The 27727-nt window shown below is 38.0% G+C and overlaps 1 protein-coding gene across 7 annotated transcripts in view; it reads right to left on the bottom strand.

Annotated features, from left to right (window-relative positions):
• Positions 1 to 350: 350 nt before the first annotated feature.
• HOOK3 (hook microtubule tethering protein 3) overlaps positions 351 to 27727 on the bottom strand; it is a 112259-nt gene continuing 84882 nt past the window's right edge. For 2 of the 7 annotated variants that reach the window (XM_041120711.1, XM_030003436.1), the window contains 9 exons: positions 26677 to 26764; positions 21849 to 21926; positions 21029 to 21063; positions 20171 to 20253; positions 18094 to 18194; positions 15249 to 15353; positions 15062 to 15133; positions 13414 to 13550; positions 351 to 3259 (listed from right to left, as the gene is read on the bottom strand). In XM_041120711.1, coding sequence (XP_040976645.1) covers positions 3244 to 3259; positions 13414 to 13550; positions 15062 to 15133; positions 15249 to 15353; positions 18094 to 18194; positions 20171 to 20253; positions 21029 to 21063; positions 21849 to 21926; positions 26677 to 26764 — 715 coding nt within the window. In that variant the 3' untranslated portion in view covers positions 351 to 3243. Of the gene's footprint in view, positions 13551 to 15061; positions 15134 to 15248; positions 15354 to 18093; positions 18195 to 20170; positions 20254 to 21028; positions 21064 to 21848; positions 21927 to 26676; positions 26765 to 27727 lie in introns of all 7 variants that reach the window. The other 5 variants (XM_041120712.1, XM_030003438.1, XM_041120713.1 and 2 more) reach the window with 3 other exon arrangements.

Genomic DNA, 27727 nt, shown 5'->3' with positions numbered 1-27727 from the left:
CACAGACCCAGGAAATGCATTTCCAAGATGCCATTTGTATATCTAGGAATCAGACCAGCTGACACCAAAGCAGCCCAGGTGCAGCTATACTTTATAAAAAGTCCAATTTTTCTTCCCAGGTGTTCTAGAGTGACTGATTCTAAGTGCGTTTAAAGGCAAGGTTTTTATTACCTATATTATTCCTACTCCACTGAGGTCCCTTTTAATCATGAACTGGCTGCAAAAGCCCCCACCAGCTACCATCACCTCATACAGGGGAACAGTGCTTCAGGCTCAACCCAGTAACTTCAACATGAACTGTACCTTGGCCTCAATTTATAACCAAGTATCAAATAAAGAAAAAACAAGCATTTACATTTTATATAAGCATTTATTTACAACTTGTTTAACAACTGTACACTCTTCTGTCACCTTGGAAGCATTAGTGTATTTGACTGGGAAAAAATATTAAACCTTTTGATTCCAATGATCATTACTGAGTATTTTTTTTTGTCTATATACAGGTATGTATATTAATACTGCTACCATGACAATCTGGTAGTTACACAATTCGTAGATGAACTGAAATGGGAAATTAATGTTTTGACACTCTAGGAATCCATTCTTTTACAGAAAATATATCACTGGCAACTTCACAAACAGTTACTTTGATAACTGGTCAACACTTAGTTCAGGACTGTCAAACAAGCTGCTATAAAAAAGTAAAAGTTTCCTATGCAGCACAAACGAAGTTAGTGTATCAGAGACATGCTGGAGATCACCTCTGAGTTTTGAGCTCGCAATCACTTCATGACAGAGATGCTAGGCTTATCTAACTAAAGTAGCCAGGTCACTTGCTGAAAGTTACTGGCTACACCTGACATCTCTCTGTTGCATTAGTGAACTCAAACAATTTTTGTCAAGCTAAACACACATACATACAAATGTCTTCAGGCTCAAGAACAAATGATACTTCGTCTCTAATTTGCACAGACCACTTGGAGAAATGAGGTACTGCTCGGCTTCACCTCGGGACACCTGTGCGGGCAGGTGCACGAAAACACAGCCATCCCCTCCCGCCCTGCACAGAGCCCCTGAGTTCAGGGATCCTGCACCCAGCCTGGCTTGGGGCAGAGTGTGGTCCCAGCTGGAGCAGCACTTGCAAATGAGAAACAAACCATACCTTTTAACACCCAACAAAAAGAAGTTTTTCTAGTAATGCTTGCCCTGACACGTTAACAAGGGACCTGGAAAGACACAAATCCTTTAGCTCTCCACTGGACTCAGTCTGATGAAAGTGCTGCTGCCTCTGCTGCAGGAACACCTGACTTGTCACCACCAAACCCCAGATCCTGCCTGCAGGTCACGTCAGACTTCACTGTCCCAGGTCCTGGTGGACCAGGAAAGACATATCCCCCATCCAGGAATCTTTCCAGACCACTGTCAGCCAGAGCACCTGGCAGCCACAGGCTCCCCCGTCTGGTATGGTATCCAGATGGGAACACGCCACACACACTTCTCACTGGGATCTTAATGCTTATCATTCCCTCTCCTGCAAAGTCTGCTTGGAGCCCATTCCTACCTGCCCTTCCCTTCACTGGGTAGCACAGACCCCCTATGGAAACAGAGGTGGGGACATGATCTGTCTTCTCTCCAAGTCATTCTGGACAATGCCACTGGCACAGCAGGTGTCAGGATCCCTGAGGACTGAACACATGCAGGCAGCTCAGCACGCGAGGAGCAGCTCTGTCCAGAGCCCCACCTGATGGGCCAGGGACGAGGCACGCACTGTGTTTTGTGACCAGAAGTGACTGCAGAGACTAGTGGACACAACATTTCTCCAGTATGGGGGTGCTCACATGGAAAATGGGGCTGGTGGTTATGCTACCGCCTGAATAAGCAAAACCATTCTTGGAGTAAGCAGAGTACATATGTGTTTATATTTTTGCAGGATTAAGATCCAAGTGAGCAAGAATGGGGTTTGTGTAGAACTGGGCTTAAACCAAGCCGCTTACAGTACTCATCATTCAGACTCTCTCCAGATTTCCCAGCAAGTCCTATGGCTTAAAAGCCCCCATCCCCATTTGTTACATACTAACTCCTATATAATAAACCTCCTAACTTACAACTACAGCACTCCCTCAACTTCTGAATCTTACCAGTACTGGATGTCCAATACAAAACAAAGATACAGTAGTACAAATGTGCAGATATTTAAGAATATTAAATAAGCAGCTTTTTAAATTAATATAGGCAGTTCAAAGCATTTTGAGTTACACTGTCTACATATGGCAAGTCTTATAGCTAAACTTCACAATACAAAGAAACAGCCAAGCTAGTGCAATTGGAAATTAAATAGCTAAGACTGCGATAAGGAGAAAAAAAGAAAAAAATAGTACAGATAGAAGATAAACGACCCAAATTATAAACTGGCAAGGACAGTCTGGATAATACTGAAAGTGTAGACGGCTTTCGTACTTATCTCCATTCACGTTCTTTCCTCAGATTGTTTTAACAATTGTACACAGATTGAAAAAAAAGTTTCTGGAAGAAACCGACAACACAGCTAAAATGTAGAGAGAAAAATACAACAGCCACAAACTACTGTGTATATACATAGTAAGGAAGCAGGCAGTGTCTGTGAACAAAATACCGCCCGGTAGTTTGCCTGGCTCGGAGATAATCAGATGAACCTTGCCTGGTTTTCAAAGGAAGATGGGATGGCCAAGCAGCAATTCATTAGTCATTTCTCCTGGTAAAACATCTCCTTCGCTTTACTTTAATTATTTAAACATTCAAAGTGGATCCTTTAAGGGTGCAGGTGCTTTGAAATCTTAACAGTAGCCAAAAGGCATTTTTAGGAACTCATTAAGACTAGATTTTTATAGTTCAGTATATGAAAATGTTGCAGGAAGTCTGTGTGTTAATACTGTTAAATCAGAATTAAATAAAGTGGACAAGCAGAAGTAAAATGAAGAGCTGACAGTGCTCTGTCAGTTTGCAGAACGCCTCCTGTCGAGTTCTGAATACTGGATTTCCTCTCTTCTAGCCTCATAGGAGACTTTTTGTGAAGAGAAGGAGTAAATGGAAGCGGGAAATGGGAAAGCCACTCCCCAGGATGGTAAGCTTCTCTGCAAGTAGATCTCCCTTTGAAATCAGATGGCCATGAGTCTTAAGTGTAGAACTGGTTAAGTTTTGGTTATGCAGTCTGGACAGAAAAGCAAGTCATGCACTGAACAGTCCCTGTTATAATAATGCTGCAGGTCATGCAACCACATCACTGCAAATAAAAGAATAAAGAAGAAAGTTAAAAAGCAGATAACATATTACTGTTTAAAAAAAACAGAGAACAGAACAGGTATTTTTTAGAGCAGTTTAGTAAAGCCGTCTCTACTTAAAGTTGTGCAAATTCATGGGGAAAACATCTTTTGCCAGAGCCACTCTTCAAATTAACAGAAAAGTTACACGCCAATAATTGGAAAGAGCAATAAACCAGCCTTGAACAGTATCTAAATTTAGACATAATTCAGACAAATTTAAACACTTCTGAGTAAAGTCCTTCAGGCCACCATTCTCAACTAACACAGCTATGGAAACTAAGTTTACAGAGCAAGGAGGAAGTCTCAGGCATTCCTGCTGTCTGTGAGTACAACAGTTAAAAAACCAAAGCAATATAAAGTGAAAGATGCCTGTCCAATACTGCATGTGGTTATATACTAAAAGACAAGCAGGGTCATAATGACTCTGTCTGACCCTTCGAGCTCTGAGCTCCACAGAAGACTTTAAGCATTTATGTTTCATCAAAGCTCATCCTGTGCATGAGGCTACAACAGCATCACTGCCACACTACACTGGCAAGTTCTAGTCATTGCATGCAAATACAGGTTTGAATTGCAAGAAAATATTATGTATTCCTGTTAAAATAAGCTGAGTAGGAGCCACTGAGCAGTCCAAAGAGCATGTCACAATGCTGTGGAAGTCAATCTAAGTTTGGAAGAGAATTGGAGAGGTTGGCATATTTCTCCATCCTTGCTGATGCACCCTCTTTCTTGGCCACTGTAAGTGGATAGGTGGAATGCTTTACTAACACAGCTACAGTGCTTTCAGCTTCCCCAAGTAACACAAACACCCCTACACAGCACGGCACAACACTAACGGCTAGTTCTCATTTTCACATTGCACTCACTGTGACGTTACAAAGAACAAAATAGCTTCACCAGACAGAAATCAAAGCATGCAAACTGTTTCTCTCCCCATTTTCCTTCTCCTTAGTATTGCACTGGTCAAAAATGATTCTAAGAACAGTTCTTATGACAGGAAAATCCCGGTTAAACAGATAAGGAAGAATATTTCTAACTAAACTCAAGGACTTATTGCAAAAAACTGTCCTTCTGCTACAAGTCTTGTAGCTTACGTATCCCTCTTTTTTCTCCTTCTCATTCACCAACGCAGAACGCTAACCATAGTTGAAAAACAAACAGAAACATAGAGACATAAATCAAATAGAATAAAAATTCAAAAAAATTAACACATTCAACAGATTCAAAGCAGACCTCAAGAGTGTATTTTCAGTAATCATTGTCTGTTAAGCTTGTTTGGCACTGCTTGGGTGCATAAAGTTAGAGAGTTCAGGATTAATAATATGAAGATTACTGTAGTTAAATTAGTAAAATTATTACTGTATTTACTGTAATAAAAGATTACTGTAGTAAAAAATTAAAAGTTCAAGCTACATAAGCATGTATATATTCTATTGTGCATAAGTGAATATAGCCTATTCCTTTAGCCTCACCTGGCTAATACTTAGTTCAACTTATTACTTAGTAGCACTTCAAGTGTCCTGTTGCACATAAACAGAAATGACATTGTAGGTTTCTCTTTGAGTCAATAGTACTTTTGAGAGATCTTGTAAACTCAGGACAGTATATGCTCCTTCAAGGATATAACAAATTGGACCTGCTCAAGCGGGTCCAGAGGAGGGCCACGAAGATGATCGGGGGCTGCAGCACCTCCCCAGTGAGAGCAGGCTGAAAGAGCTGAGGTTGTTCAGCCTGGAGAAGTCTCTGGGGAGACCTTACTGTGGCCTTCCAGTACTTAAAATGGGCCTACAGGAAAGATGGGGAGGGACTCTTTAACAAGGAGTGTAGCGATAGAACAAGGGGTAACAGTTTCAAACTGAAAGGGGGTAGATCTAGGTTAGATATTAGGAAAAAATTCTTTACTGTGAGGGTGGTGAGGCACTGGAACAGGTTGCCCAGAGAAGCTGTGGATGCCCCAACCCTAGAAGTGTTCAAGGCCAGGGTGGATGGGGCTTTGAGCAACCTGGTCTAGTGGAAGGTGTCCCTGCCCATGGCAGGGAGGTTGGAACTAGATGATCTTTAAGGTCCCTTCGAACCCAAACCATTCTATGATTCTATGAAATCCATCTGACAGTGCCCTTTCCTAGATGATCTTTAAGGTCCCTTCGAACCCAAACCATTCTATGATTCTATGAAATCCATCTGACAGTGCCCTTTCCTGACTAGAAATTCTAATCTTGATCTAAAAAAAACTGTCTGTCAATTTCTCTTGGAGAACTCAAAATTAACCAATGTATTTTGAGCTACCTGTTGAAGCAGCAACGTTTCAGAAGACAACAGAGATGTGAGATGTGAGGGTAAATTCACTCAGCATAACCTGTCATTACTTCTGCAGGATCTTCAGAAAGAGACAGTTTATGCAACAGATGATGTGTCTCTAGAGGAGTGACTTTCTCTTTCTTCCTTCCCTTGCCAGTCCAAAATATTCCAGCTGTAAGTAGAAGGCTTGTTGCCAGCCTGGGGCATCATTTCTTAGTAAGGCATTTCCCTTCAATATTCAGTGGCTAATCTCACTAGCTCTACTTCATTACAAGTGGTTATCCATCCCTTAAAATCTTAACTTCCCACTGCCCTCTTCTGTTTTTTTTCAACACACAGAAGTGACCAGGACAACTCCAGCACATCGAAGCCACAAAAAGGATGGCAGCCTTTTTCACTAACCTAGCCAGCTTGGAGGTACTTACCAACACAAGAACTTTTAGTTCAAAGCACTGCTCACACAAGTTAAATCTGATATTAAAAAACCAACCACAAAACCCAGCCACTCATCCTCTCTGAGCAACTACTTTTTTCCTGTTCAGTCTATGTTTGGTCCCAAGATGGACCAGGCTTTCTGTAGCCAACAATCTTCTGTCTGTAAGCAGTACTTTAACACAATCACCCAAAGCTATCAGAACAATGCAGTCTACTCACTTTCAAGTCTAACACTAGACACTCTTCCCAAATATTTCTGCCAAGCTTCAGCTTTTAAGTAACTGCCTCCAGATTTCTCTTCCTGCAGACTTCCTAACTTCATTACTTACTGGCTTCTTACCACTGAAGTTTGTTTTTCTTTATCTATCTATTCTTTCTATGTCTTCCTCCATGATATTTCCTTTAGATTTCTTAAAGGAGCCTTTCAACACAGCATCTTCCAGAGCTGTATTAACACCACTTTGCATTTTTATAACTCTTACAACCAGAGGATACAAAGCAGACTAAAAATTCTAAGAATTGTGGCCTTGAAATGTCATGCTTATAACTATTCCAAGATTTTACTGATACTGCGAAATAAAAGCTTTAAAATCTCTCTTGAAACCACTGATACGTCCAGAAAATAGGTTTACTCTCCTGCTTACTAATCTTTGGTGACTAAGAACTATAATAGCTGCTTTACAAAATCTTAAATTACATAATGAATATTATATTCAAATCCAAATCAAAAGTCTGATGGTCTCACTACAGCTATTTTATAACTCCATAAATATTACACCATTTAGGATTTTCTCTTAAAATTCTGCTCGTTTTCATGACCATGCTAACAACACAAGCATGCCAACAAGCTAACTGTTGGCCTTTATGTTAATTTTCTCTTCTCTTAAAGTTAGGGATAACCATTAGGGATTCAAGTTCCATTTGCAGAATAAGCTATCCTATGCCTGTGGAAATACTTGCTTTTACAGTATTTCAGATTTGTGCCATGCTACAGTAGTTAACAGCTCTTCAAAGTGCTGACAAATAACCACTTTTGTAATGATTAAAATAACCATGTTGCTCTTTCTGAAATGTGATATTCTAACTTCACCTGTTAGTAAAGGATCTCTCTAATGCGAAGCAATAAATAAAGTCACCACCTGACAGGAAAGGCTTCGCAACTGTCCTGGATTTCCCTCTACTAGCAATGCTTTTCATGTTGTATGGAACAACCTCTAGGATCCAAAACAACAAGACAGCAGGAAGAAATTTTTATCTGACAAACGGAACCTGCTTTCACTCTAGAATCAACATGCAGTGCAAATAAGACTGAAGGATATGCAGTTTTCCAAATGACTTTATACACACAGCAAACGCAGCAGAGGAAATTCCTGATATGCCACCAGAGCCAACTATTGCAGATATCTACTTCAGTACAGTCCTGCATTACCTTGGCAAGGCCTAAAAGTGAAGGTTAGAATCTAGGCCATAGTAAAGTTAACAGCAAAACCAGTCCCTAGCAACTGATAGATGAGAACTTTAATTACTGCAGTTATCATGAGCTCCTACTGATCCACTGACTACAATCTGACACCAGAACAATTTGTCTGGGAAGCTGCCTTGGCTATACTGCCAGTTGTTGCTTAAATGCCCCATGGGGCTATATGGTTTGTCAAGTTTTCTAGAGCTCCTCAACTGACATTCATTCATTACCTAATTCAATGAGCTGACACATTTAAAAAATGAACTTTGTGTCCCAAAATTTCAATGAATCCACAAATGTAAAGCCAAGGTGAAACAGAAGACAAAGCCAGGTAAGTCCTCAACATCTCCAAACGGTGCAAGGAAGATGGCAGCAGAGTCATAATCTCTGGGGGTTCACTGTACCAGATGCAAGAAGTCTGAGGCTGCTGTAGCTGCTAATGACAGCTGCTGCCTTATTCACATAGGTAAAGCCTCTGATACTTAATTAACTGCAATTCAAAATTAATTAAAAAAAAACCAAACCAAAACCCAGCTCCAAAAGCTCAGGTTCTGTTTAATTTTTAAATTAAAACCAAAAAGCAAAATGGTGAAAGACATACTGCTCTTCAGATTTTTGTACTTAATAGTTGCTTTCATCTGTCTCCTCCACCTTCAAACTGAAGAAATCACTCCTTGTTTTTACTTACAGCCTGCAGATTCACTGACAAGCTTCTGCTCCTTTTCTGGACTTCCAGAGAGAAGAAAGATCACAGGAGCAAGGCAGTGCAATCAGTCATGCCAGGACATTTTCTTGATTCCTTGTAAGTGACAAGCTGGAGGTATGGTTAGGATCCTACCTAGAAACTGACATCTGCCACAAGCCAATAACATGATTTGGCCTGTGGAGGTGTTCTGAGCACAAGTGAGGTTCGTTACTTGCTCGTACACCAACTTATGAGATAACGCAAGATTTCACTTCTTTCTCCCGATGCAAAGCACAAAGTCAAAATGCAGTGTTCTTGCCAATACAGAAGGGAGCTGGACTGCTCAGATTTGGGAGGGGACATGTGTCTGGGCTGTGTGCAGTTTGTAAGGTTCAAAACCTCATTAACCGAATTTCTTGCTTACCTGATCTTTACATTTAAATTGTTATAACAATTCACCTCTTCATTTTAACAGAATGCTAAATGTATCATACTGCTAGTATCAGGTAATACAGCTGTTCTAAGGAAGGGCTTCTGAAAAGGTTTCTTTGTAAGTGCTTGACTTCCTGAGATCACATTTCAGTCATAATCCAGCTATCGAACGACTCTGTAGGTGACACCCCTGAAGCATGACTATTTAGCTTAGAAGAAAAAACACAACTTGAAAGTATTTCTTGACAGAGTAACCTCTTTTAGCTATTTATTTGCACAATACTGGTGAGGAAAATGCATGCAAAATTTGCTAAACTAGCTTTGGAGATACTGAAGTTTAACAATACAATATTACTGCAAAACACAGAGTCCACATTCTACCTAAAACACATGTGCAAAAACCCATAAGGAGTCAGTATTACATAGCTGACTGAGTGCAAAAATACCTCCCTCATCAATCCTTGCAAAAAGTCAAAATGTTGGGCAAGAATAAAAATCTCTATAAAATGCGTAAAATTCAGGTACTGTTTTGCTTCATAAGAACAAGAAAAATTAGTCACATTCAGGACAGTATTCCTCCAAATCACTAACTAGAAGAAAACCAAGTGGTGAAATTAAAATATTTTCCAATTACCAAAGCTACAGAAAGTGTCAACACATCAAGACAATTAAACCCACTAAAAATCAGCCCGGAAGCTGCTAAGTGGATAGTCTCATATACTAGAGAACTGAGCAAAAGCTACTTGCACATGTCAAAATACTGAGGACTTTAAGATTGCCAAATCCTCTTAAGTTTTCTTGACAGCTTGCACACACCACTTACTATTTAAGATCATCATAAAGCAGTAATAGGAATATTCACTGTTAATTCTTGCATACATAATGAATATAAAATTGCCAGTGCTCCTTACATGAACAGGAAAACACAGAAAACTTGCCAAAGCATTACTGCTATCTCAAGTGACATCAGAACAGGACAAGATTACCATTTGCTTATTTCCAAACAGATAATGAAAAGCATCTTGTACCCATTATATATTTACTTCATTTTGCAATATATAAAGCTGTGTGCTCTAGTTCTTTATTTCCCTTTGCACTGTGGGTGGAACACACACAATCTTTAAATCAGATTACCTCAGTTTTCACAGCACTTACAAAATAAATGTTATGATCCAAGTGGTTACGTGTTGCTATCAAGAAAATGAGGAACTTGAATATTCTTTTCTGTAATGTCTCATCAGATGTGCTAACTTAACTCTCCACAGAAGTATATGAACTGGACTGCACACACATCCTTTAAGACCAGAAACTAAGCTTCAGCTCTGAACAATGAAAAATATTTGTCCATTTAACTGTTATCTTTTATTGGCATTAATTAAAATCTCTCAGAAAGATTATTCTGGGTAGATCTTCAGCCCAGTGCTCAGGAACATACTCTAATGAACGCTTCAGCTCTTTTATCACTGCCCTGGAGAGCCTTTTCTCTTTAACCTCAATCTGCAGGGTTTTTTTGTAGTGTATCAGGGCAGGATATAGCATTGGTTTAATAATTACCACTACAATTTTGATGTAAGTGGTCTTTGTTGCCCCAGAAAAAGTGTTCCTAAAAGCTTCTTAAAAGTATCTAATGTACTGAGAGAATTCTGTTTTATGGGTTTTTTTTGCTTATATTCTTTTATTACTGAAGACAAGACAAACAGACAGCATTCACTGGTAACTCATCTATACATGTGCTTATTCCCTGAAGTCACACTCTGAGCCCCTTCTTTTTCTTAATATCACACTACTTCCATAGCTACATAATAAGCAAGGAAAATAATGAAGCTGAACCCTTTCAATAAAGAAGCTGTTCTTGTGAGAGAGAAAGTTTAATGATGTTCACCACCTGCATTCATCCACACCCAAAGATTAAGAATAGATGTATGCAGCAAATAATAGAAGTAAAACACTGAAGAACGAGGAATTAAATTCCTGATGATTACCATTAGAAGACAGAACAAATGGCTTACTGGAACTGGATAGCAACACAGCAGTATATTTCTGTAAGATTGCAGTATATTTTTAGATTTTTACAATCAACAGAAATTGTGGGAATTACCAGGATTTCTACAAGTTTGCAAATTCTCAAAAGACAAATGCTTGTTCAATCTTGCCTAACAATTACTATGAGCAACAGTAAAGCACAGATTCAGTACTAGTCTTGCTTTGGTCTTTGATGGTATATAATGATGCTCTATATTCTTGAAGGGAACTATAGAAAACACTTGAGTGTCTTATCTCAAGGGAAGTGGAAAGACCAACCAGAACTACAAAGCGGAAGATAAAAGCCAACAACCACCAAGAAGCGAAAGAAACCAAGAGAGATAAGAAAGTAAAAGCTAAAAACGAGGCTTCTAATCAGCATTTGTTCATCTAAGCATCAGAGGCATTTGCCTGTCATCAAAACTTTGGAGGCAAAATGGTAAAACAGATGTTAAAATAATAAAAGCAAGTAGTTTTACTCTAGTGTGCAGATTGTGTTCAAGTTATCTTATACCTGCACCTAATTAATAGCAACAGGAAATTAAATTATTAGACAAAATTAAGGGATAAAGCTTCCCATTAAGGTCCTGCTATTCCTTGCTTTCACAAATAGGCTTTAGCAGTCTGGTAACAGACAGAGCCAGCCACATGAAAGTAAAAATGGAGCTTTAAGTATTCTTAGGTTCTTTCTCTGGGTGATATAAAATGCTGTAATCTCAGAAAGAACATCAAATTTTCTCAGAGAAGTGATCTTACTTGCTCCTGTTTGCACATGGCATGTGGTAATGAGTTCTTCAAATGACTAGAATGGATTGCACAGTAAGATCAGTAAAAGATGTCCCACACAAACTGTGGTCATCTTGCTAGGTAACACATATGATTTCTTGTCCCTTTAGTATTCTGTATCTCAGTAAGAGACAGCAAAACGAGTATCAGCCCACTGAGCTTCAGAAATTGTCCTAAACTTCCTTTACATCATTACCTTTCTGCACAAGAAGATACTTGCACTCTCTTATCTAATCTTGCAAGCATAGCCCAGACATGTTATACGTTGAATAAGTAAAGAGAATTTTTAGAAAATCAGTTTTTTCCAAATGTGAGGAATAAAAGACAAAACCTATATGCAGTTAATAGACTTCAGCATCTGTTTTCATATTACTGGGGGGAAAAAAATCAGAACTGATAATTTTTTTCAGACATACACTGAATGCTTTTCTTAGCCTAGACTAAAACAGATGAGGTATTTGAGGATAAAACAGTACCTAAAAGTGTCATTCACCTGTTCCTTACCCTTTAATCTAGGTGTGCTTGTTTTAATTACCCTTTGCTCATTCCACCCAAGCTGTGAATTAACATAGAGCTTCAGATGATTAATAAATGCAAGTATGCCTTTTCTCCAAAGGGATTTATGAAAAAATGTCTTCACTTGGGAGAGCATTAAAATAAGGTAAAAGAATAAATTTATAAACCAGACTGCATGTGCATTAGGGTCCAAACAGTCTCTAAATGAAAAATGTTTAAAACTGAATCACCACAAAATGTATGTATATGAAACTTTCAACCAATACTCAGATCCTCTGTGCCCGTCAACTATTTGACAAAAATGATACAGAGAGCATAGAATTAGTCAGGGAAAAGGCAGAACTTTGTAGGAACAGAACCTACATTAATAGTAGGGGCCACCATCCACCCCACTGATCAACATGAAGGTGCTAAAATGAGTTACGTATAATTAACTACCTACACGCTAAGAAGGCAGTACAACAAATCACAGCCAGTTTCCAACAAAGTCACCAACAAACTCACCTGAAGGCACTGGTACCATTAGTAAGGCAACTGATACAATTATACCCTGAATTAATATATTAAAAGCAAGTCTTTTAGTAGGGGATGATAACTGGAATACAATAACATTAACAATATTAACTGGGGCCTTGACCCATTATGTACTGTTCATCCGTAATTACAAAATTTTAAACAAATGTCCTTTTTAAATGGATGATGCAGTAGCATATTAGAGCATTCTAAATATTTCTCAACCTTTTTATAATATATATTAAGCATACACTTGACCAAGAAGAGTGGAACGAACCATTTGAAAACACTCAGTTCTGCCAGCAAAAGAGGTAACACCAGCAGATAAAGAAAAACCTGAAAAAAATCATCCTGCTTCCCTATTAAATGCCAAGAATAAGAGCAAACTTTGCATGTAGGAATTTAAAAAAAAAAAAAAAATTCTTTTTGCCATTGGTAAGTTTTTTAGTAGCAAATCTATTTCACAATAATATACTAATTTTGCATTTCTGTACTGAGTTTTCAGCATTTTTTTAAAGCAACAGGTTAGCACATGAAATAAAGAGCCTAATTCCCTTTGAACAAAGGCAGTCTTATAAAGCATAGCAACCCTTATAGGCACAAAAGTATCAACTGTGACAAGAAATTTACATTGTTACACAGCCCATAATGAGGTTTTTCATAAGAGACCAGGCTTCATACAAATAAGACTCTGTTATTATACAGCACTCCTCTAGATGTTTTCAAAACTTTGGCACCTTTAAAAAATGCAGAGAGAAAGAGATGGACTCCAAAAAAATATAAGCAAAGGGCATTACAGAACAATGAGAAACCATAATAAAACCCTTTCCTGAACTGTAAAATAATAGCAGTAACAAGAGAGAAAGAGAAAGGATGCTGGTTGATTTTCCTTGAATGTTGTCACTTGCAACAGAAGTGGCCTGGATCACAGGGCAGTTTTCTTTCTAAGGGCAAGGCTTCTCTACCTTGCTGTTGCTGGCTGGACATGACCAGGGTAAGATCTCCTTGTGCTCGTGGCTTGCCTTTGTCTAGCCAGGAAGGACTGTCCTGAGCCTGTACTAGCCAGTCTATCTTCTGCTGCTTTTTTATGCAGAGTCATTCCCTATGGACAAAGAGAAACTTCTCAGTGAATCCCAACACATAACACTGAACAGTTTTATTCATTTACATTTTTATTAACTCCTTCTTCACCAACACTGACTAAGCTATTTTGAATTTCAAACATATTTTCAAGGATAAAGTTAAGATATTCTTCCTAATTCTTTGTGTGTTCTCTTCCTCGTGCCCCCCACCATCATAGTCTGGTTTTGGAGTAACCATTGAGAGACAGGTCACCCAGTGTCCCAGCTCTGAACATACGCTTCTCTACATAAACACATGGTAACTGGATAAGTCTTTTCAAAAGTGCTTCCCCTCCCCACCCTTGCCCCCTTCAGCATGTTGAGCTAGAATAGTACTTTTCTTCTGAAAATAATTAAAGTGTTGTCATCCTCTGTGAAAATACCAGCTCACATGGCAGGAGCACATCTTGAGAGAAAGTATGTTTTCAGCAGGAGTAAATGCAAGGAGGAAACAAGGGAAGCTGTGATGGGTTGTGTAGCTGTGTATAGAAGCAGGGGCTAATTAGAGAAAGAGGGACAAAGCTATCCATGCTCATCTTAGCGTTCATGACAGGCTACTGAACCACAGCTCTTAGCTCAGGCTCCTCTTCCGCTTATCAGTGGGACTAATGTCACAAAACTGGTCAAGGACACTAGTCACTTGAAAATGCCTTCAGTATTTAAAGGATTCAAGCATTCTGCTTAAATACCATTTTTGGCTTACTACTCATGGGCATAACAAGGACGTAGAACAGTAAGAAGAAAACTCTTCCAAGGGAAGACAGAGAGGAGGAATTTGAACTCTGTGATGAAGCAGAATGAAACATGAGTGTTACACATCAGGGATTCTTTCTATCTGAAGAACAGTTCCAATGCAGCCACACTCTGCAAAGGCAAGTCTTGAACACATTTGATGAAGGTGAAAAATCTTCCAGCATACAGGCCCAGCAAAAGCTGTATGGCTGCCCAGATCACTGGTTTGAATATGGTTTGAATAATTTAAGTGAGGGTCTTGCCCCTGTGCTCACCCTTTGCATGGGGCTAAACTTGCACCCAAGTTGAAGGGGTCGTTTCTCAGAACACTTACTGCAGCAAGTAAGCTGTATTGCTTTTCTTGCGCCCCTTTATTAGAAACAGCTGGAAGATTGAAGACTGGAGAATCAAATAAAGTAAATTTGAGCACTGTATCTCAGTGTAACAAAAGGTCTGGAATTACAAAATAGTAATCTTGAGATATCCTTCCCTCTAGAAAGTCCGCTTCTGGTTTTAAAACTTGAAAATAATGAACACATTATTTTTCATTTACTTCAAGGTTATCACAGGAACATACTCTAATATAGTGATAGCTTAAAATTATTAAAAAGCATTTGTTTCTGTGTCTGTGTGTTGAAAAACACTTTTCAAACAAAAAAACCTGTAAATGAATGAATACTGTTATAAACAACCCAGAAAAAACAAATATAGTTTCTTTCCTTTTTTTTTTTTTTTAATAAAAAGTTTGGAAGATTCTTACCATATTGTACCAGGCACTAACAATAAATTTCTCCTCCATTTCTCTTTGACTTTTTGTTTTTTCATATTCTTTCTATAAAACAAACATCAAAGAAGCGTACATTTAAAACCAAAGCATAATAAAAGTATTAGTCTGTATGTAAGGAATGAGGAAATACACATCTACCAGGAAACTTGAGGATTACTACCTCCAATGAATGAAACATTCTGTCCCGCTCCTGCAACTGATTTTTCAGAGCCTGAATCTCAGGAGCTGCACCCTGGTTCTGCTTAGGATCTAGGGTGCGGATGACCTGTAAGAGAAAACAAGTTTGTTTTAAGTTAAATCCTGCAAAAGCAAGCTAAATGAAGGGAAAGACATCAAGGAATTACCACCTTTTCAGTCAGGTTAAGAAATAAAAAAGTGACTTAAAACATGTCAGTGGTAAGAAATGACACTCTAAAATGTGAAACAGAGGGTTGTGCAGTTTTAAGAGGCTGACTCCTGTAAACCAATCTTGACAGTCAGCATGACAGAGGCTCTGCCTCTGAACATCAGCCATGATACATTAGAGCATCTGAACTGGGCTCTCTCTTACAGGACAGTGAAACAAAACTACCAATAGGAAAAAGTGACACCTAAGAGGTTCAGTATCCCAGACTCACATATGCAGTTCCTACCCCTAGCTGCACTACCCTGGGGCCACAACGGTAGAAACATTTTCTCAAAGGCTCCTCTATAGCTAAGGTTTACCTACCTGTCAGTTCCTCCTGTTTGAGGAAGGACTCTTTGGTCCTTACAGAAAGATGCCATGATTCACCTACCTGGGGTACCAGGTGCTGTCATTTCTAGATAGCTCTGTTAAGCCAAGAAGCATTCTGTGGCACATGCATGATCATTATGTTACTAATAATATGAAGGGACACCTGGTTATGTTCGTACGTGGCATCCATCATGGGTAGCATGACTGATAGCAAACACAGAGCTAAACCAAGAAAAAAATCCAGCAAAATGCCTAGATTCCTAAGCCTTTAATAGAAAATAGCTTAAAACTTTTTAAGAACCTCTGGATATAAAGAAAGAGACTTCACATCTTTTGATTTTTTCCTCCTGTTTTAGAATTGTGTCCAGACACTGAAATAAAACAATGCTTTAAATTTTAGTAAGTCATTTTTACTGAATGGTACAGATTCATAGAAGCGTACTATGTTTCTAAGAAAATACACATTAGACCTGGATACAGTTTCTATAGTGGAAGGCTATAATGATTGTACTCACCGTCCCAAAAAAAACCCAAAAAACCAAAACAACTAAAACCCCTGAAAGTTGCTAAGAAGATCACAAAAAGCCAACCTAACTAAAATAATTAATGTTACTGTTGTATAAAACACCCTACAATAACACAGTACATACAAATAAACAAAACTTATTGGAAAGGGAAATTGTGACTTGTGTCTTTCACTGGAATACTCTGAGACACAGTCAGCAACATAAGATGTAAAAAAGACGTAATTAACAATTATTTGTTTTGATTTCCTGAAGACTTTTGAAATGTCTCACAAGAAGTAATTGAGGAAACTACACAGAAATCAAGGAAGGAAGCATCAAGTTTTGCCAAATTAGGAACCTACTTACAGATTCCAATTTAACGATACGCAGCCATAGCAAAGATCTTGATACTACTGTGATCAGATGAACGAAGACACTGGTACGTGTTTAAGAAACTCAAATAAAATATCAAGGTATAGTAAGAGAAGTAATGGGACTATGATTGAGACCACAATATTGCCATTTCAAAGCTGGTAGTATACCCACATCCTCAATATCATACTTAAATATTAGCCACCTTCTCAATAGAAGCATATATTAAACAGTAAAGGCAAAGAGAATGCTGAATATCAGAGAAATGTAACAGCTCTCAAAGGTGGTTCAGTTAAAAAGATCCCTTTACTTGGAAAAAGCATCAATAAAAGAGTCCATATTAAAACAGTTTCTAAACCAGTTAGCTAAACCAGAACATGAATAGAAAGCAGGGGCAAAAGATGAACAAAGAAAGCAAAATCAAATTTCAAGTGGTAAAGATGGCTCTGGCACATGTGCAATTACCTCTGCCTCTAAATTTTGAGCCCCTCAAAAAGAATAAGCAATTTATGTGAGCAATTAGGACCTGATGAAATCTGAAGTAGCTACAAGCTACATTTATAAAAAAGGGTATCAAATTATCTGGTCCAGGTAAGACAGACATTACTGACTGAGCACCACAAGAAGCCTACACCACCCAGAAACACACATAAACAGATCCAGGCACTTGTGAAGGGAAGAACCCCAAACTGCCTTTTCCCTCTCTGCCAAACTGATAAAACCAGAGTTTGTTGGTCCAGCTGTGCCTGTACTTGGTGTTACTGAGGTACATTTCTATGTACGAAGAGGTAGAACTCTTCATGAGAACTTTGCCAGAAGTCCTCAAAAGTCTCAGCACAAATGCCAATTCAAAGTACTTTTGCTCACAGACTTCCTTCCCTTGAGTTGGTTTAGATAGGTGGTTCTCCAATGCTAAAATACAGCACAGCTATTGCAGTTATTTCTAAACCACCAGTCCTACTATGGACACTGCTTCAGCTGCTTTATACGTTTCTCACTCAGAGACAGAAGTCCAGAAGAATTTCTGCAAAGAAATAGGTTATCACAGCATTAGAAAGAGTTTAACGCCCTCTCCTTGTATCAGTCGACATGAAACATGGTTAAAAAGGTTTGTCTGGGTGAGTCAAAAATCTGTAGCAGTGGGTATACATTTTTACAGAGGCATCAGAAGGACTTATGGATAGGTAGCAAAAGGGGACAGTCATGAACACAAAACCAGGGTAAAATCTTCTGCAGAATTAATCTGTATTACATACCATAACAGTAAGAAGATACAAAGAACTCACTGGACCTTCCTTCTCTTTTACTTGCTAGTGTGTATACAGATACTGCCTTTATTTTTATTCCTGCAGAGCAGACATGTGGTGCAGTCTGTCAGAGAGGGATCATTAACGTGGAACACATATACTTACACTTTTGGCCTTTTCCAAGTATTTTTTGTATCGTTCTTCCATTTGCTTCATTTCCTCCTCCTTTTTTCGTAAAGCTTCTTGTAATTCTTCAATTTTGAGTGCTTTATGTCAGGAGATGCGCATATTGGAAAATAACATAATAATGTTTATTTTGATGTTTTTCAACAGACTTTTAAGGCACAGCTAGAATTTATTTCAGTTGAGGGAAGCTAACATAAGGAACCTGATGTAGAAGACACCATAGTTTTAATTACTGAACAGCTCAGCTCATTAAAAATGTGTACTCCTATATAATCTCATGAGATGGCTGTTTTGTACACAAATTTTGCTTTTTTAAAAATTATGAATAAATAAAGAGAAATGGAATCATAAACACTTAGAAAATGAGTTTACTAATGAATTATAGATTCCACAATATCTAGGTATTGTAACTCAGATAAATGAGTTTTCTTATTTTATGTAAGAGGAATAATTCTTAACAAGCACAATTCTTGCTTAGATCTTCTAAACTGTAACACTGGACACAATTTATCAGACTTGTGACATGAATATACTCAATTTAATTTTTCCTCCTCATTTTCTTAAGCAGCAATGCAGACCAGTAGGACAATTTCATTGCAAAGCCTTTTCTTGTGTTGATACAAGAATATGTCAAGCCACTATTGCTTATACATCTTCCACACATTTTCTCAGATCTCAGGGGGGGAAAAAAAAAAAAAAAAAAATCAATTGCATCATCCTGGATCAAACAGCATACAACATCAACGTCTGGTTCTCGGACAAAGTTAGATAATTAGCAATCCTGAGTCCACTTGTTTTGCAGTCTCATTTTGAAACGTTCTTTCATGTTTTTCCTACAGCTTTCTCTCTAAGTACTCGGAACACACTAAGCTGGTAACAGCACCAAGTAAGATTTTCATTGATCAGTAAGAAGACCAATAGCAGATGGTCTCTGAGATTGCAAGAATCCATTTTTCAAAACGAGCCATGATTCTTGTACAATGCCCAAGCATTTTGGCCATATCCAGAATAGTTAAAAGAATCTGAAAAAATAATTCACACACATTTCCTGAGTGTGGAAAGAACAGAAGAAGGTACAACTATTTTTATTTTACCAGGACAAAAGATCAGACTTGGATTTTTAAAAAGCAACTTGTAATTTCAGTAAACTAAAGACAGAAGCCTCAATATGCCCTAATGTTTAGAAGCTAGCAAGTCAGAAGACTGCTATTACACTCGCACTGAAGCTTATCAAGTACGTTAGGATTATGTGTTTATTAGCTACTCATGAAGTCCCTGGACCTCATTTCCAAGTGTTCTAACATTTCCTAAGATGTGGAATTTATAACATATTCTGCCGTTTTAGCTCAGCACAAATGAAAATTCTTTTTGGATACAGAATGTATGTAACGAATACTGAGCTGATATTTCTATCTTCCTCTATGTCTTTATAAATAAAATTGCTTTGGCACAAACCAGAAAAGCTGCCATTAGCTGCAGTCTTTTGCCTTGTTCTATAATAAGCAGGCATGAAAAAACCAAATCTACCTACTTCAATACTTCTCAGGAAAAAGGTAGCATTAACGTGCTGAAAAACAACTGGATGCTGGGTTCTGGATACCATCTGACCAATATGACATATATCCTACATTCTCTTTGACCAGTGTCCGAAAATTGTCTGAAATTACAATGCAGTTCTGGAAACACACTGAAGGAATATATATTGGCAGTAAAAATAACCTGGTGATGGTGGCAAGGATCTCCTAAATTAAGGTCTTAAGAGACATGACAGTTCTGAACAGCTGAGGTTCAATGACAGGTATGACAGTGACTCAGTATTTCTATGGCCATTGTCATTTCTTACTATGGTGGTCTCTGAAATGTCATCCCCCGCATTGCAAGTTTTAGAAGCATCTTTTTGGTCACCATAGCTTCCAGAGAAATTAACAACATATATATCATTGCCATTTAAAATGTACATTTTGTTTATCTAGCACCTCCTATAGGTATTATAATTAAAGACGTTGCACATGAAATACTTCACAAAGAAAAGAAATGGACTGCACAGGTAACTCACAACTGTTATTGCATCTTGGTTCCAAATCCTCAATAATAGCTCGTTTTTTCTGTAGCTCATTGTTAGCTTCGTGGAGCTTCTCACTGTTACAAACCATAAAAGTACATATTGTTTTCACAATATTATTACTGTGCTTGAATGAACATTAAGTGATCAGATAGTGATATATTTCTGAAAGCACGATTGATTTTTGCTGTGGGGCATGAGAACAAATGACAATGTCACTGTGGAAATATTTGTCAAATAAGCTGAAAAACATCAGTGTATGGAGAACTGTAACACCAAACAGCTTCATTCTCAGTAATTATAAACTTAATTTAGAATTACAGTTAATTGTACAATGCATGCCTAAAACAAATACTCATAATTGAGACTACATTGAGGAAGAATGGCTAAACCCAAAGGAAACAGAAACTACTTTTTTTTTTTTTTTTTTGCAAGCCAGTCAAAAAGCAAACAGCTCTTTGCATGTTAGGGAAGTAAGAGATGCAGAAATAGCAGAACAAAATGATAACACTGCCATATACTAAAAACTAAACAAATTAGTTTTGTTTACATTAATAGACTTTCCTCAGAACAAAAATACTTACTCCTCTTGAGTAAAGATTTACACAACATTAAGCAGTTTTCTAACCACCGCAAAATGATGGTTCCTTCATCACTCTTACTGTTTTCACAAAGGCTTTCTATGAGATGAAAATAGTATCTGAACAGCGTATTTCCAAACATTCCTGTGTTATCTAATTTCTCTTAGTTGTATATTTTCCAGATACATGATTAATGACTGTCTGCCTTCCTTACCATATGGAAAACACATCATTTCAAATGGCAAACAAAACAGGCAAACAAAATACTTACAGATGTTCTTCAAGTTTCTTTTTCAGAAGAATTGACTAGAATAGAAAGTTAAATGTTTTATTTTAATATATGGCAGAGGTTTAACATAATTTCAAAATTATTTTAAAACATGTAATTTTGACATTCTAACCGAAACCCAACTTTTTACTTCACTCATTTTTAGATCACAGCTGTAAAGCCATCCTCTGTGGTAGCAATCCTTCCCTCCACAGCTGTGTGACTTTCCTGAAATTACAGTGCTTTATAACTTTACAAATATTTTCCCAGGAACTAGGTCAATAAAAACAAGATCCATAAATGACAACATTCTATGGCTGTTGTTTTAATTTCTTCAGTACTTTTGTAATTAGACTTAATAAGTTAACCTGAAGTCGGACAGTGCAGCAAAATTTGCTAGAAGATCTGTCCTACCAATATTGCAATGCAATTTGCATGAAGACATGTAGCAAATTAGTTGAAGTAAATTCCTGTCCCCATAGAAACTAAAGGGAGTAGAGTGTTTCTGACTGGAGTATAGCAGAAATTTTACCCTTTTTCTGTTTCTCATCCTTATTTGTTTCTGACTGTCGTACAGCAGAAATTTTACCCTTTTTCTGTTTCTCATCTTTATTGATTACAGACACATAAAAATTACCATACAACTTACAGTGTTCCACTTCCTGGTTAAATCACATTTTGATAAGCTCTTTCAATAAAAGCTTCAAAGTAAATTTTAATTTTAAACTCACTTCATACACAGTGAGTCTCTTTCAAAAAAAATAAACCCAATAAATGTCTATAAACTGAAAGTAGTGTTAAGTAAATAGAAAGCCATACTCACAATAGCCTTGAGCAGAAGCCCATGCCAAGAAACAGAGATGACATTAGTATAAAGCAAAACAGCAGCCAACAGAAGAAACTATTTAGAAAGTCATGAACAGAAAAAGTTAAAGCTATGCATTTTTTCACGCATGTGCATTTTTCTCCTCTGTTCTCATCAGCAGTTTCATCCTGTAACATTTTCTAAAACATATCACTAAAAACAAAAAAATAAAAATAGTAAAGAAGCACATTTGTAAATCATTATGTTTAAAAACCGGAATTTCAAAGGAGAGCAAACGCTATTTTGGAAAGTCATTTCAAAACAAAAATCATAAAAGTAACAAAACAGGAGAAAATATGCAGTTTATTGGGCTACAACCAAAATTAAGAGATGCATGTGTTTTTGTGGAGCGATTCTGAATTGTGTTACTGCCACACTGATTGAATACAAGACAGATGTAGAATATTTAAATCAGAAACTGCCTTTTTGGCTTCTATTTATCCTGTACCAATCACATTGGAGGTCTAGCATGTGACTGATGGTAATCAACAAAATTACTTCATTGCTTTTCCTCCAATGGTCTTTCAGTAAAGGTTTAGACACCCGGCCAACAGAGACAATTACCATGTGCACTCAAAAAAGCTTTTAGCTTTGTTATAGTGTAAATACTTCAAAATACTGTCTTTGATCACATTCCTAGGTGATGCTTTTTCATGATTTCAAAGTAGGATTTCCTTATCACACTATAGAAAAAGGGAAGAGCACATAAAAACAAGCCAGCATGACTCTACTGACTTCAGAGCCAGAAATCTGTAGCAGCTAAGGATCTGCAGGTTTTGTCCATTTGGCTTTATTCTTTTGCAGTCCTCTGAACAACTGCAGCAACACCACCTTTTCTGTAACAATAAATGTTTGTATGCATCTTTCATGGTCACAAAGCATTTTAACTGGCACCATCATTTATGTCTGATCATTTAGGGAACTACAGGTAGGTTTGGACAATAAAGGGAAAAGTTGGCAGTAGTGCCGATTTTCCTAAGGTAAGAAAATAAAAATTGAACTCAGCTTTTCTTTTGGGACCCTTGTGTTGCACTTGGGTTTAGCTTGGAACAGACACAACTACCTGTCAACGTTGATTCCACTGGTATATTTTCATATATATTATTCACATAGTACCAGCATTGCTGTGGGAGTAACCACTCTCCCATCTAGACAGATCATATGTTCTCACAGGCAAGAAACTAACAACAATAAACAGCACACACAATTAAAAGAAGCAGGACTGAGTTTACCCAGAGTAAGTTACCCAAGACATGAGATTAGGAAAAAGAATAAAAGCTAAAATGTGCTATTTTAGCCACCCAAAGATCCCGTATATACTTGTAGCAAGGCAGATAAATTCAAATAAATTACTCTAGAAATGGGCAAACATTACTTTTTTTTCCTGAAGTCTCAGTCAGCTTCAAACACACATATCCAAATCCTCTGCTCCTAAAAAATAATTACTGTAATTGTTGTTCTCTCATAGGAAGACCAGTCTCTTAAAAAAAATCCCAATTAAAAAAAAAAAGCTTTATCTAATTTTGAGCTAGTTTTACATGTAACTTCATTCAAATGTTTTATCTGTTCATAATGGAAGAATATTTCTATAAGAAAACTGTAAAAATCAGCAAATGCACACTCGCCATTTTGCTTTTTCGTCCCACTGCTAACAAGTTCCACCTACAAAACACCAGGAAAAAAATAGTTACTATGGTGTGGTTTTAGAAAACAGGTATCCTCCCCAGTATTTACTTGTTGCCTTTCTTTTACATTAAAAAAACTACAGAAATAGTCTTTTTCCTGGAAATTACTTTCATGCTTAAAGAAGCCAAAGGAACAGGTCTGACCCCTTTTTGAGGACAAAGTTTGGTTTTGTTCTGCATGTTAAGGCCACAGGCAGATGGCTAGGCTCTGGCTTGAGGTTAAGCTAATGTAGCAGGGTGAGGGAAGCCATGGCACATAACTTGAGAAAATTGCTTGATGAGACTGGTAACACTGTGAGAATATGAGAGAAGTTATAAACAGTGCCATGAGGGATGGTCAGATTTCACAGATGCTGAGAGTTATCATAGAATCATAGAACAGTTTGGGTTGGAAGGGACCTTTAAAGGTCATCTAGTCCACCCCCCCCTGCAATAAGCAGGAGCATCTTCAACTAGGTCAGGTTGCTCAGAGCTCCATCCAACCTGACCTTGAATGTTTGATGTCCAGGGATGGGGCATCTACCACCTCTCTGGGCAACCTGTTCCCATGTTTCACTAAATGAGCAAAGTGGCTGAACTTCACAAGTAACCAGAGGTAACAGAGTTTTGAGGACCTTTTAGGGAGGTCAGGAGGACTTAGTAACTGTATCAGTAACAGCATATAAGGCCAAGATTGCGTATGTAACAGTATGAGAAACACCAGACATGGTATGGATTTAGCAAGACTAGGTCTAGTGGGGTAGAAGTAATTAAAGGCAGGTTGTTTATAGAGGAAGGGATTAGGGCAGAGAAAGGGAGAACAAGGTGACAAAAGAGTGATAATAAGGCAAGCTGTTCAGGGTACCTGTTGAGCCCTACACATGACCACTGCACTCTGGAGGACAATAAATCAAACCTGTTATTCTGACCACACCAGGCATGTCTGAGTTGATTCTGTAGTCTGGAAGACTGGTGTAAGGAGGCCTTTCCCTGGCTAGGAAGGCAACAGCTAGGGTGAACAAATCATGCAACTCAACAGGATGTGTCAGTTCCCATTATAGGCCTAATGGCACTGATACCTTCCTAACATCCGCCTTCCACTGCACTTCAATACAAAATCAAAACTGCTTCCCCATGTGGACCGAGGTGGCAGCATGTATCATTGCAATGATACTTGCCTGGGGTTAGGATAGTGCTTTTACTACTTTTTGGGCAAGCCTAAAAATTACTTCAACTTTGAAAACAAACTAAACTAAAAAAACCCCCAAACTCCAAGCCCTCATCATACATTTCTGGACTGAATACAAATGGATTCTTCAGTTGTCTGGGTTGAGTATATTTACAGTATAAGCATACAAAAATACAGATTTCAGTGCACTGTTGCAGAAAAGTAGTGGAAAACAGAGGAAACATGCTGAAAGTGATGCATCAACAAACTGTATGCCATGTCTCTCCTTATCCTTTTTCTCACGCTTCTGAAGAATCACTTTTTGTAAGTATATCTTAAGTGTAACTCAGGTGGTCCCAGCACTTCCATCTACTCGAGCAGCTGGGTTTAATTCCAAGGTTTGCTCTGCTTTCTGTGGGAGACTGGATGAGGTGTCCATACTGTCACAGGTTCTTGCAGCCTCAATACTTCTCTGAGTCTATACTCTCTCTTTTGCTTCTTTAAGAGTAAATGAAATCCTACACACCAAACTCAGCAAAACAGGCCATGGAATTAGTGCCTATATATCACCACTGGCATGGTCAGACCTACGCAGAAGCCAGAAACGCAGCAACTGCATCATGAACTTGCCAGCTCTGATTTGACAAGGGCTGCCTGGTACACATAGCAGGCTGTACCGTGGTGTTGCAATGGTGGTGTTTTGCTGTTAACAGAATCATCTCAGATGATGCCTACAAAGGCTGCAACCAGTCCTGTAAGTGAGCTGCAGACACATCCTAAATTACTGTCCAAACCAGCACCTCAAAAAGGGACACAATAAAAATTGCAGTAAATAAAGCTGAATTCAATTAGATAGGCATCACTTAGAATACTCAGTATCTGAGAATAATTTTTTCATATTCTTGTTCACCCTGAAAAGTCTTATTTTGGCCAATAACCAAGACAACAATGAATATCTCAGAATCACATAATAGTATGGACCTATTTTAAAATGCATTCTAAACCGCATTTTAAGTTACTTAGGAAAATAATCGTAGTTGAACTCGGCTTAGGTGTTTTACTTTCATACCATTTATTCTGAAAATTAAAAGGATAAGCTAAATTAAACACACTCTTAAATGAAAATAAGCATCTAGTAAGAACTTTCACTGTTTTATATATATTAGTTAAAACAAAACCACAAAAATAGAAAGCAACACATTACAATTTGTTGCCAATTAGCAACACAATACACAGATTGTGAGCATACACTGTGCACGTACAGTCCAGCAAATCACTGATTTCAAGAAAGTTCTAGAGCTTCTTCTCTCAAACACAGGAGATGGCAAACACAATTTTTGAGTGGAAGACTGAAAGTTGTTTTCCACACTAACTCTGCCACAATGTGTATCATTACATGAAAAATAAACTTAACTCCGTATACAGAAACAGAAAATGCTGCATTATGTTGAGGGCCTAATTATTTGACTTTTTTTTTTGTTGTTTTGGCCTGCCTGGCTTCTTGCATTACAAGATACATTTACATCCACAATTACAGAGCTTCCACTGGCAGGAAAGGCCTTAACTTTCATTAAGGAAACTAAACCAAAAATAACTTCAGATACTTTATTAAGATATGGAGAATTAACATTTCCTTAATTCCCTGAAAAACTCTCTATTCTAATTAAATAAATTTAATGTTAAGTTTACTATTGGAAGAAACACAATTAATCAAATAAAACATATTTGACACCTTTTCTGCATAGGTTGGTTTTCTCTTCTAGACAAATGTCTTACTATGTCTTACATCCTATTTAAAGAATCACTACTTAGTGATAAGACCATACGAGTAAATATGGAAAACTATGAGAAACCTCCATTTGCATACTTCTTTTACATATTTTCTTTACAAAAAGATGAAAGTTTCGAAAATGGTAACTACTTGAATGTAAGTTTCATGTACATTTCTACTTACATCTTCAGCTTTTGAACCTTGATCCTGCAAAGATTTTTGTAGTTCTTCAACCTGGGACTGCACTTCTAGAAGTCTCTGATTTACCAATCTAGGAAACAGATAATATTTTGGTTTTCAGAAAAAACGAAACTGCAAGAGGAAGCCTGAGATTTCTAGCGTTCAGTGTTTTCAGGTCAACCACACATGACCTGATGCAATACTATATTTTATTCACAGAAAATTTACAACAGTACTTAGAGCATACAGCAGTTCCAGAGATTATAGCCTCCAGTCATCCAGAACACTCCAATACTCTTCCAAGACAACATAAATGGATGTATTAAGAAATCATTTCTGTATACATGAAACAAGTTTCTAACAGTCAGTTTTACTGTGTGAGAGCTACTAGCTTACTGCTTTTACACACTCAAAGAGTCCTATAAACCTGTAGGCTGGAAGGGATCTCCATAGGTTGTCTAAATCCCCTCCACCTTAAAGCAGGTGCACTTACAGCAGATTGCTGGGAACCACGTGTAGTCCAGGTTTGGACACCTTTAAGGATGGAGGTCTGACAATCTCTTTGGGCATCTCTTCTAGAGCTCAGACCCATACTCCATATTGTGTCTGTTGCCTCTTGTCCTTTCACTGTTAATCTCAAAGAATAGTCCGGCTCTCTCTTCTTGACACATTCCCATCAGGTAGATGTAGATGACAGTATTATCTCCTCTATGCCACCTTTTCTTTGGCCTGAACAAGCGCAGTTCTCAGTCTTATCCCTCACACCACATGCTGCAGCATCCCTCCTTAGTAGTATTCTTCTGCATTCCTGTACATCCATGTCTTTCTAGTACTGGGGAATCCAAAATTATATGCTACGTCCAGATGTGATCTTCTAAGTACTGATGAGAGGGAAAGGATCATTTTCCCAGACTGCCTGCCTGCACCCTGGTGAGGGCAGCCCAGATCACAGTCAGCTGCAAGGTCCTTGGCTGACACATCCTCCTTTGCTGCCCACTGGGACCCCAGGGCTTTTGCAGCAGAGCTGCTCCCCAGCCTACTGGTCCTAGCCAGC

This window comes from Aquila chrysaetos, chromosome Z (assembly GCF_900496995.4).
Source record: "Aquila chrysaetos chrysaetos chromosome Z, bAquChr1.4, whole genome shotgun sequence".
NCBI lineage: Eukaryota > Metazoa > Chordata > Aves > Accipitriformes > Accipitridae > Aquila > Aquila chrysaetos.
The sequence above is the reverse complement of the archived record's forward strand: the minus strand, read 5'-3'. Positions and strand labels throughout refer to the sequence as shown.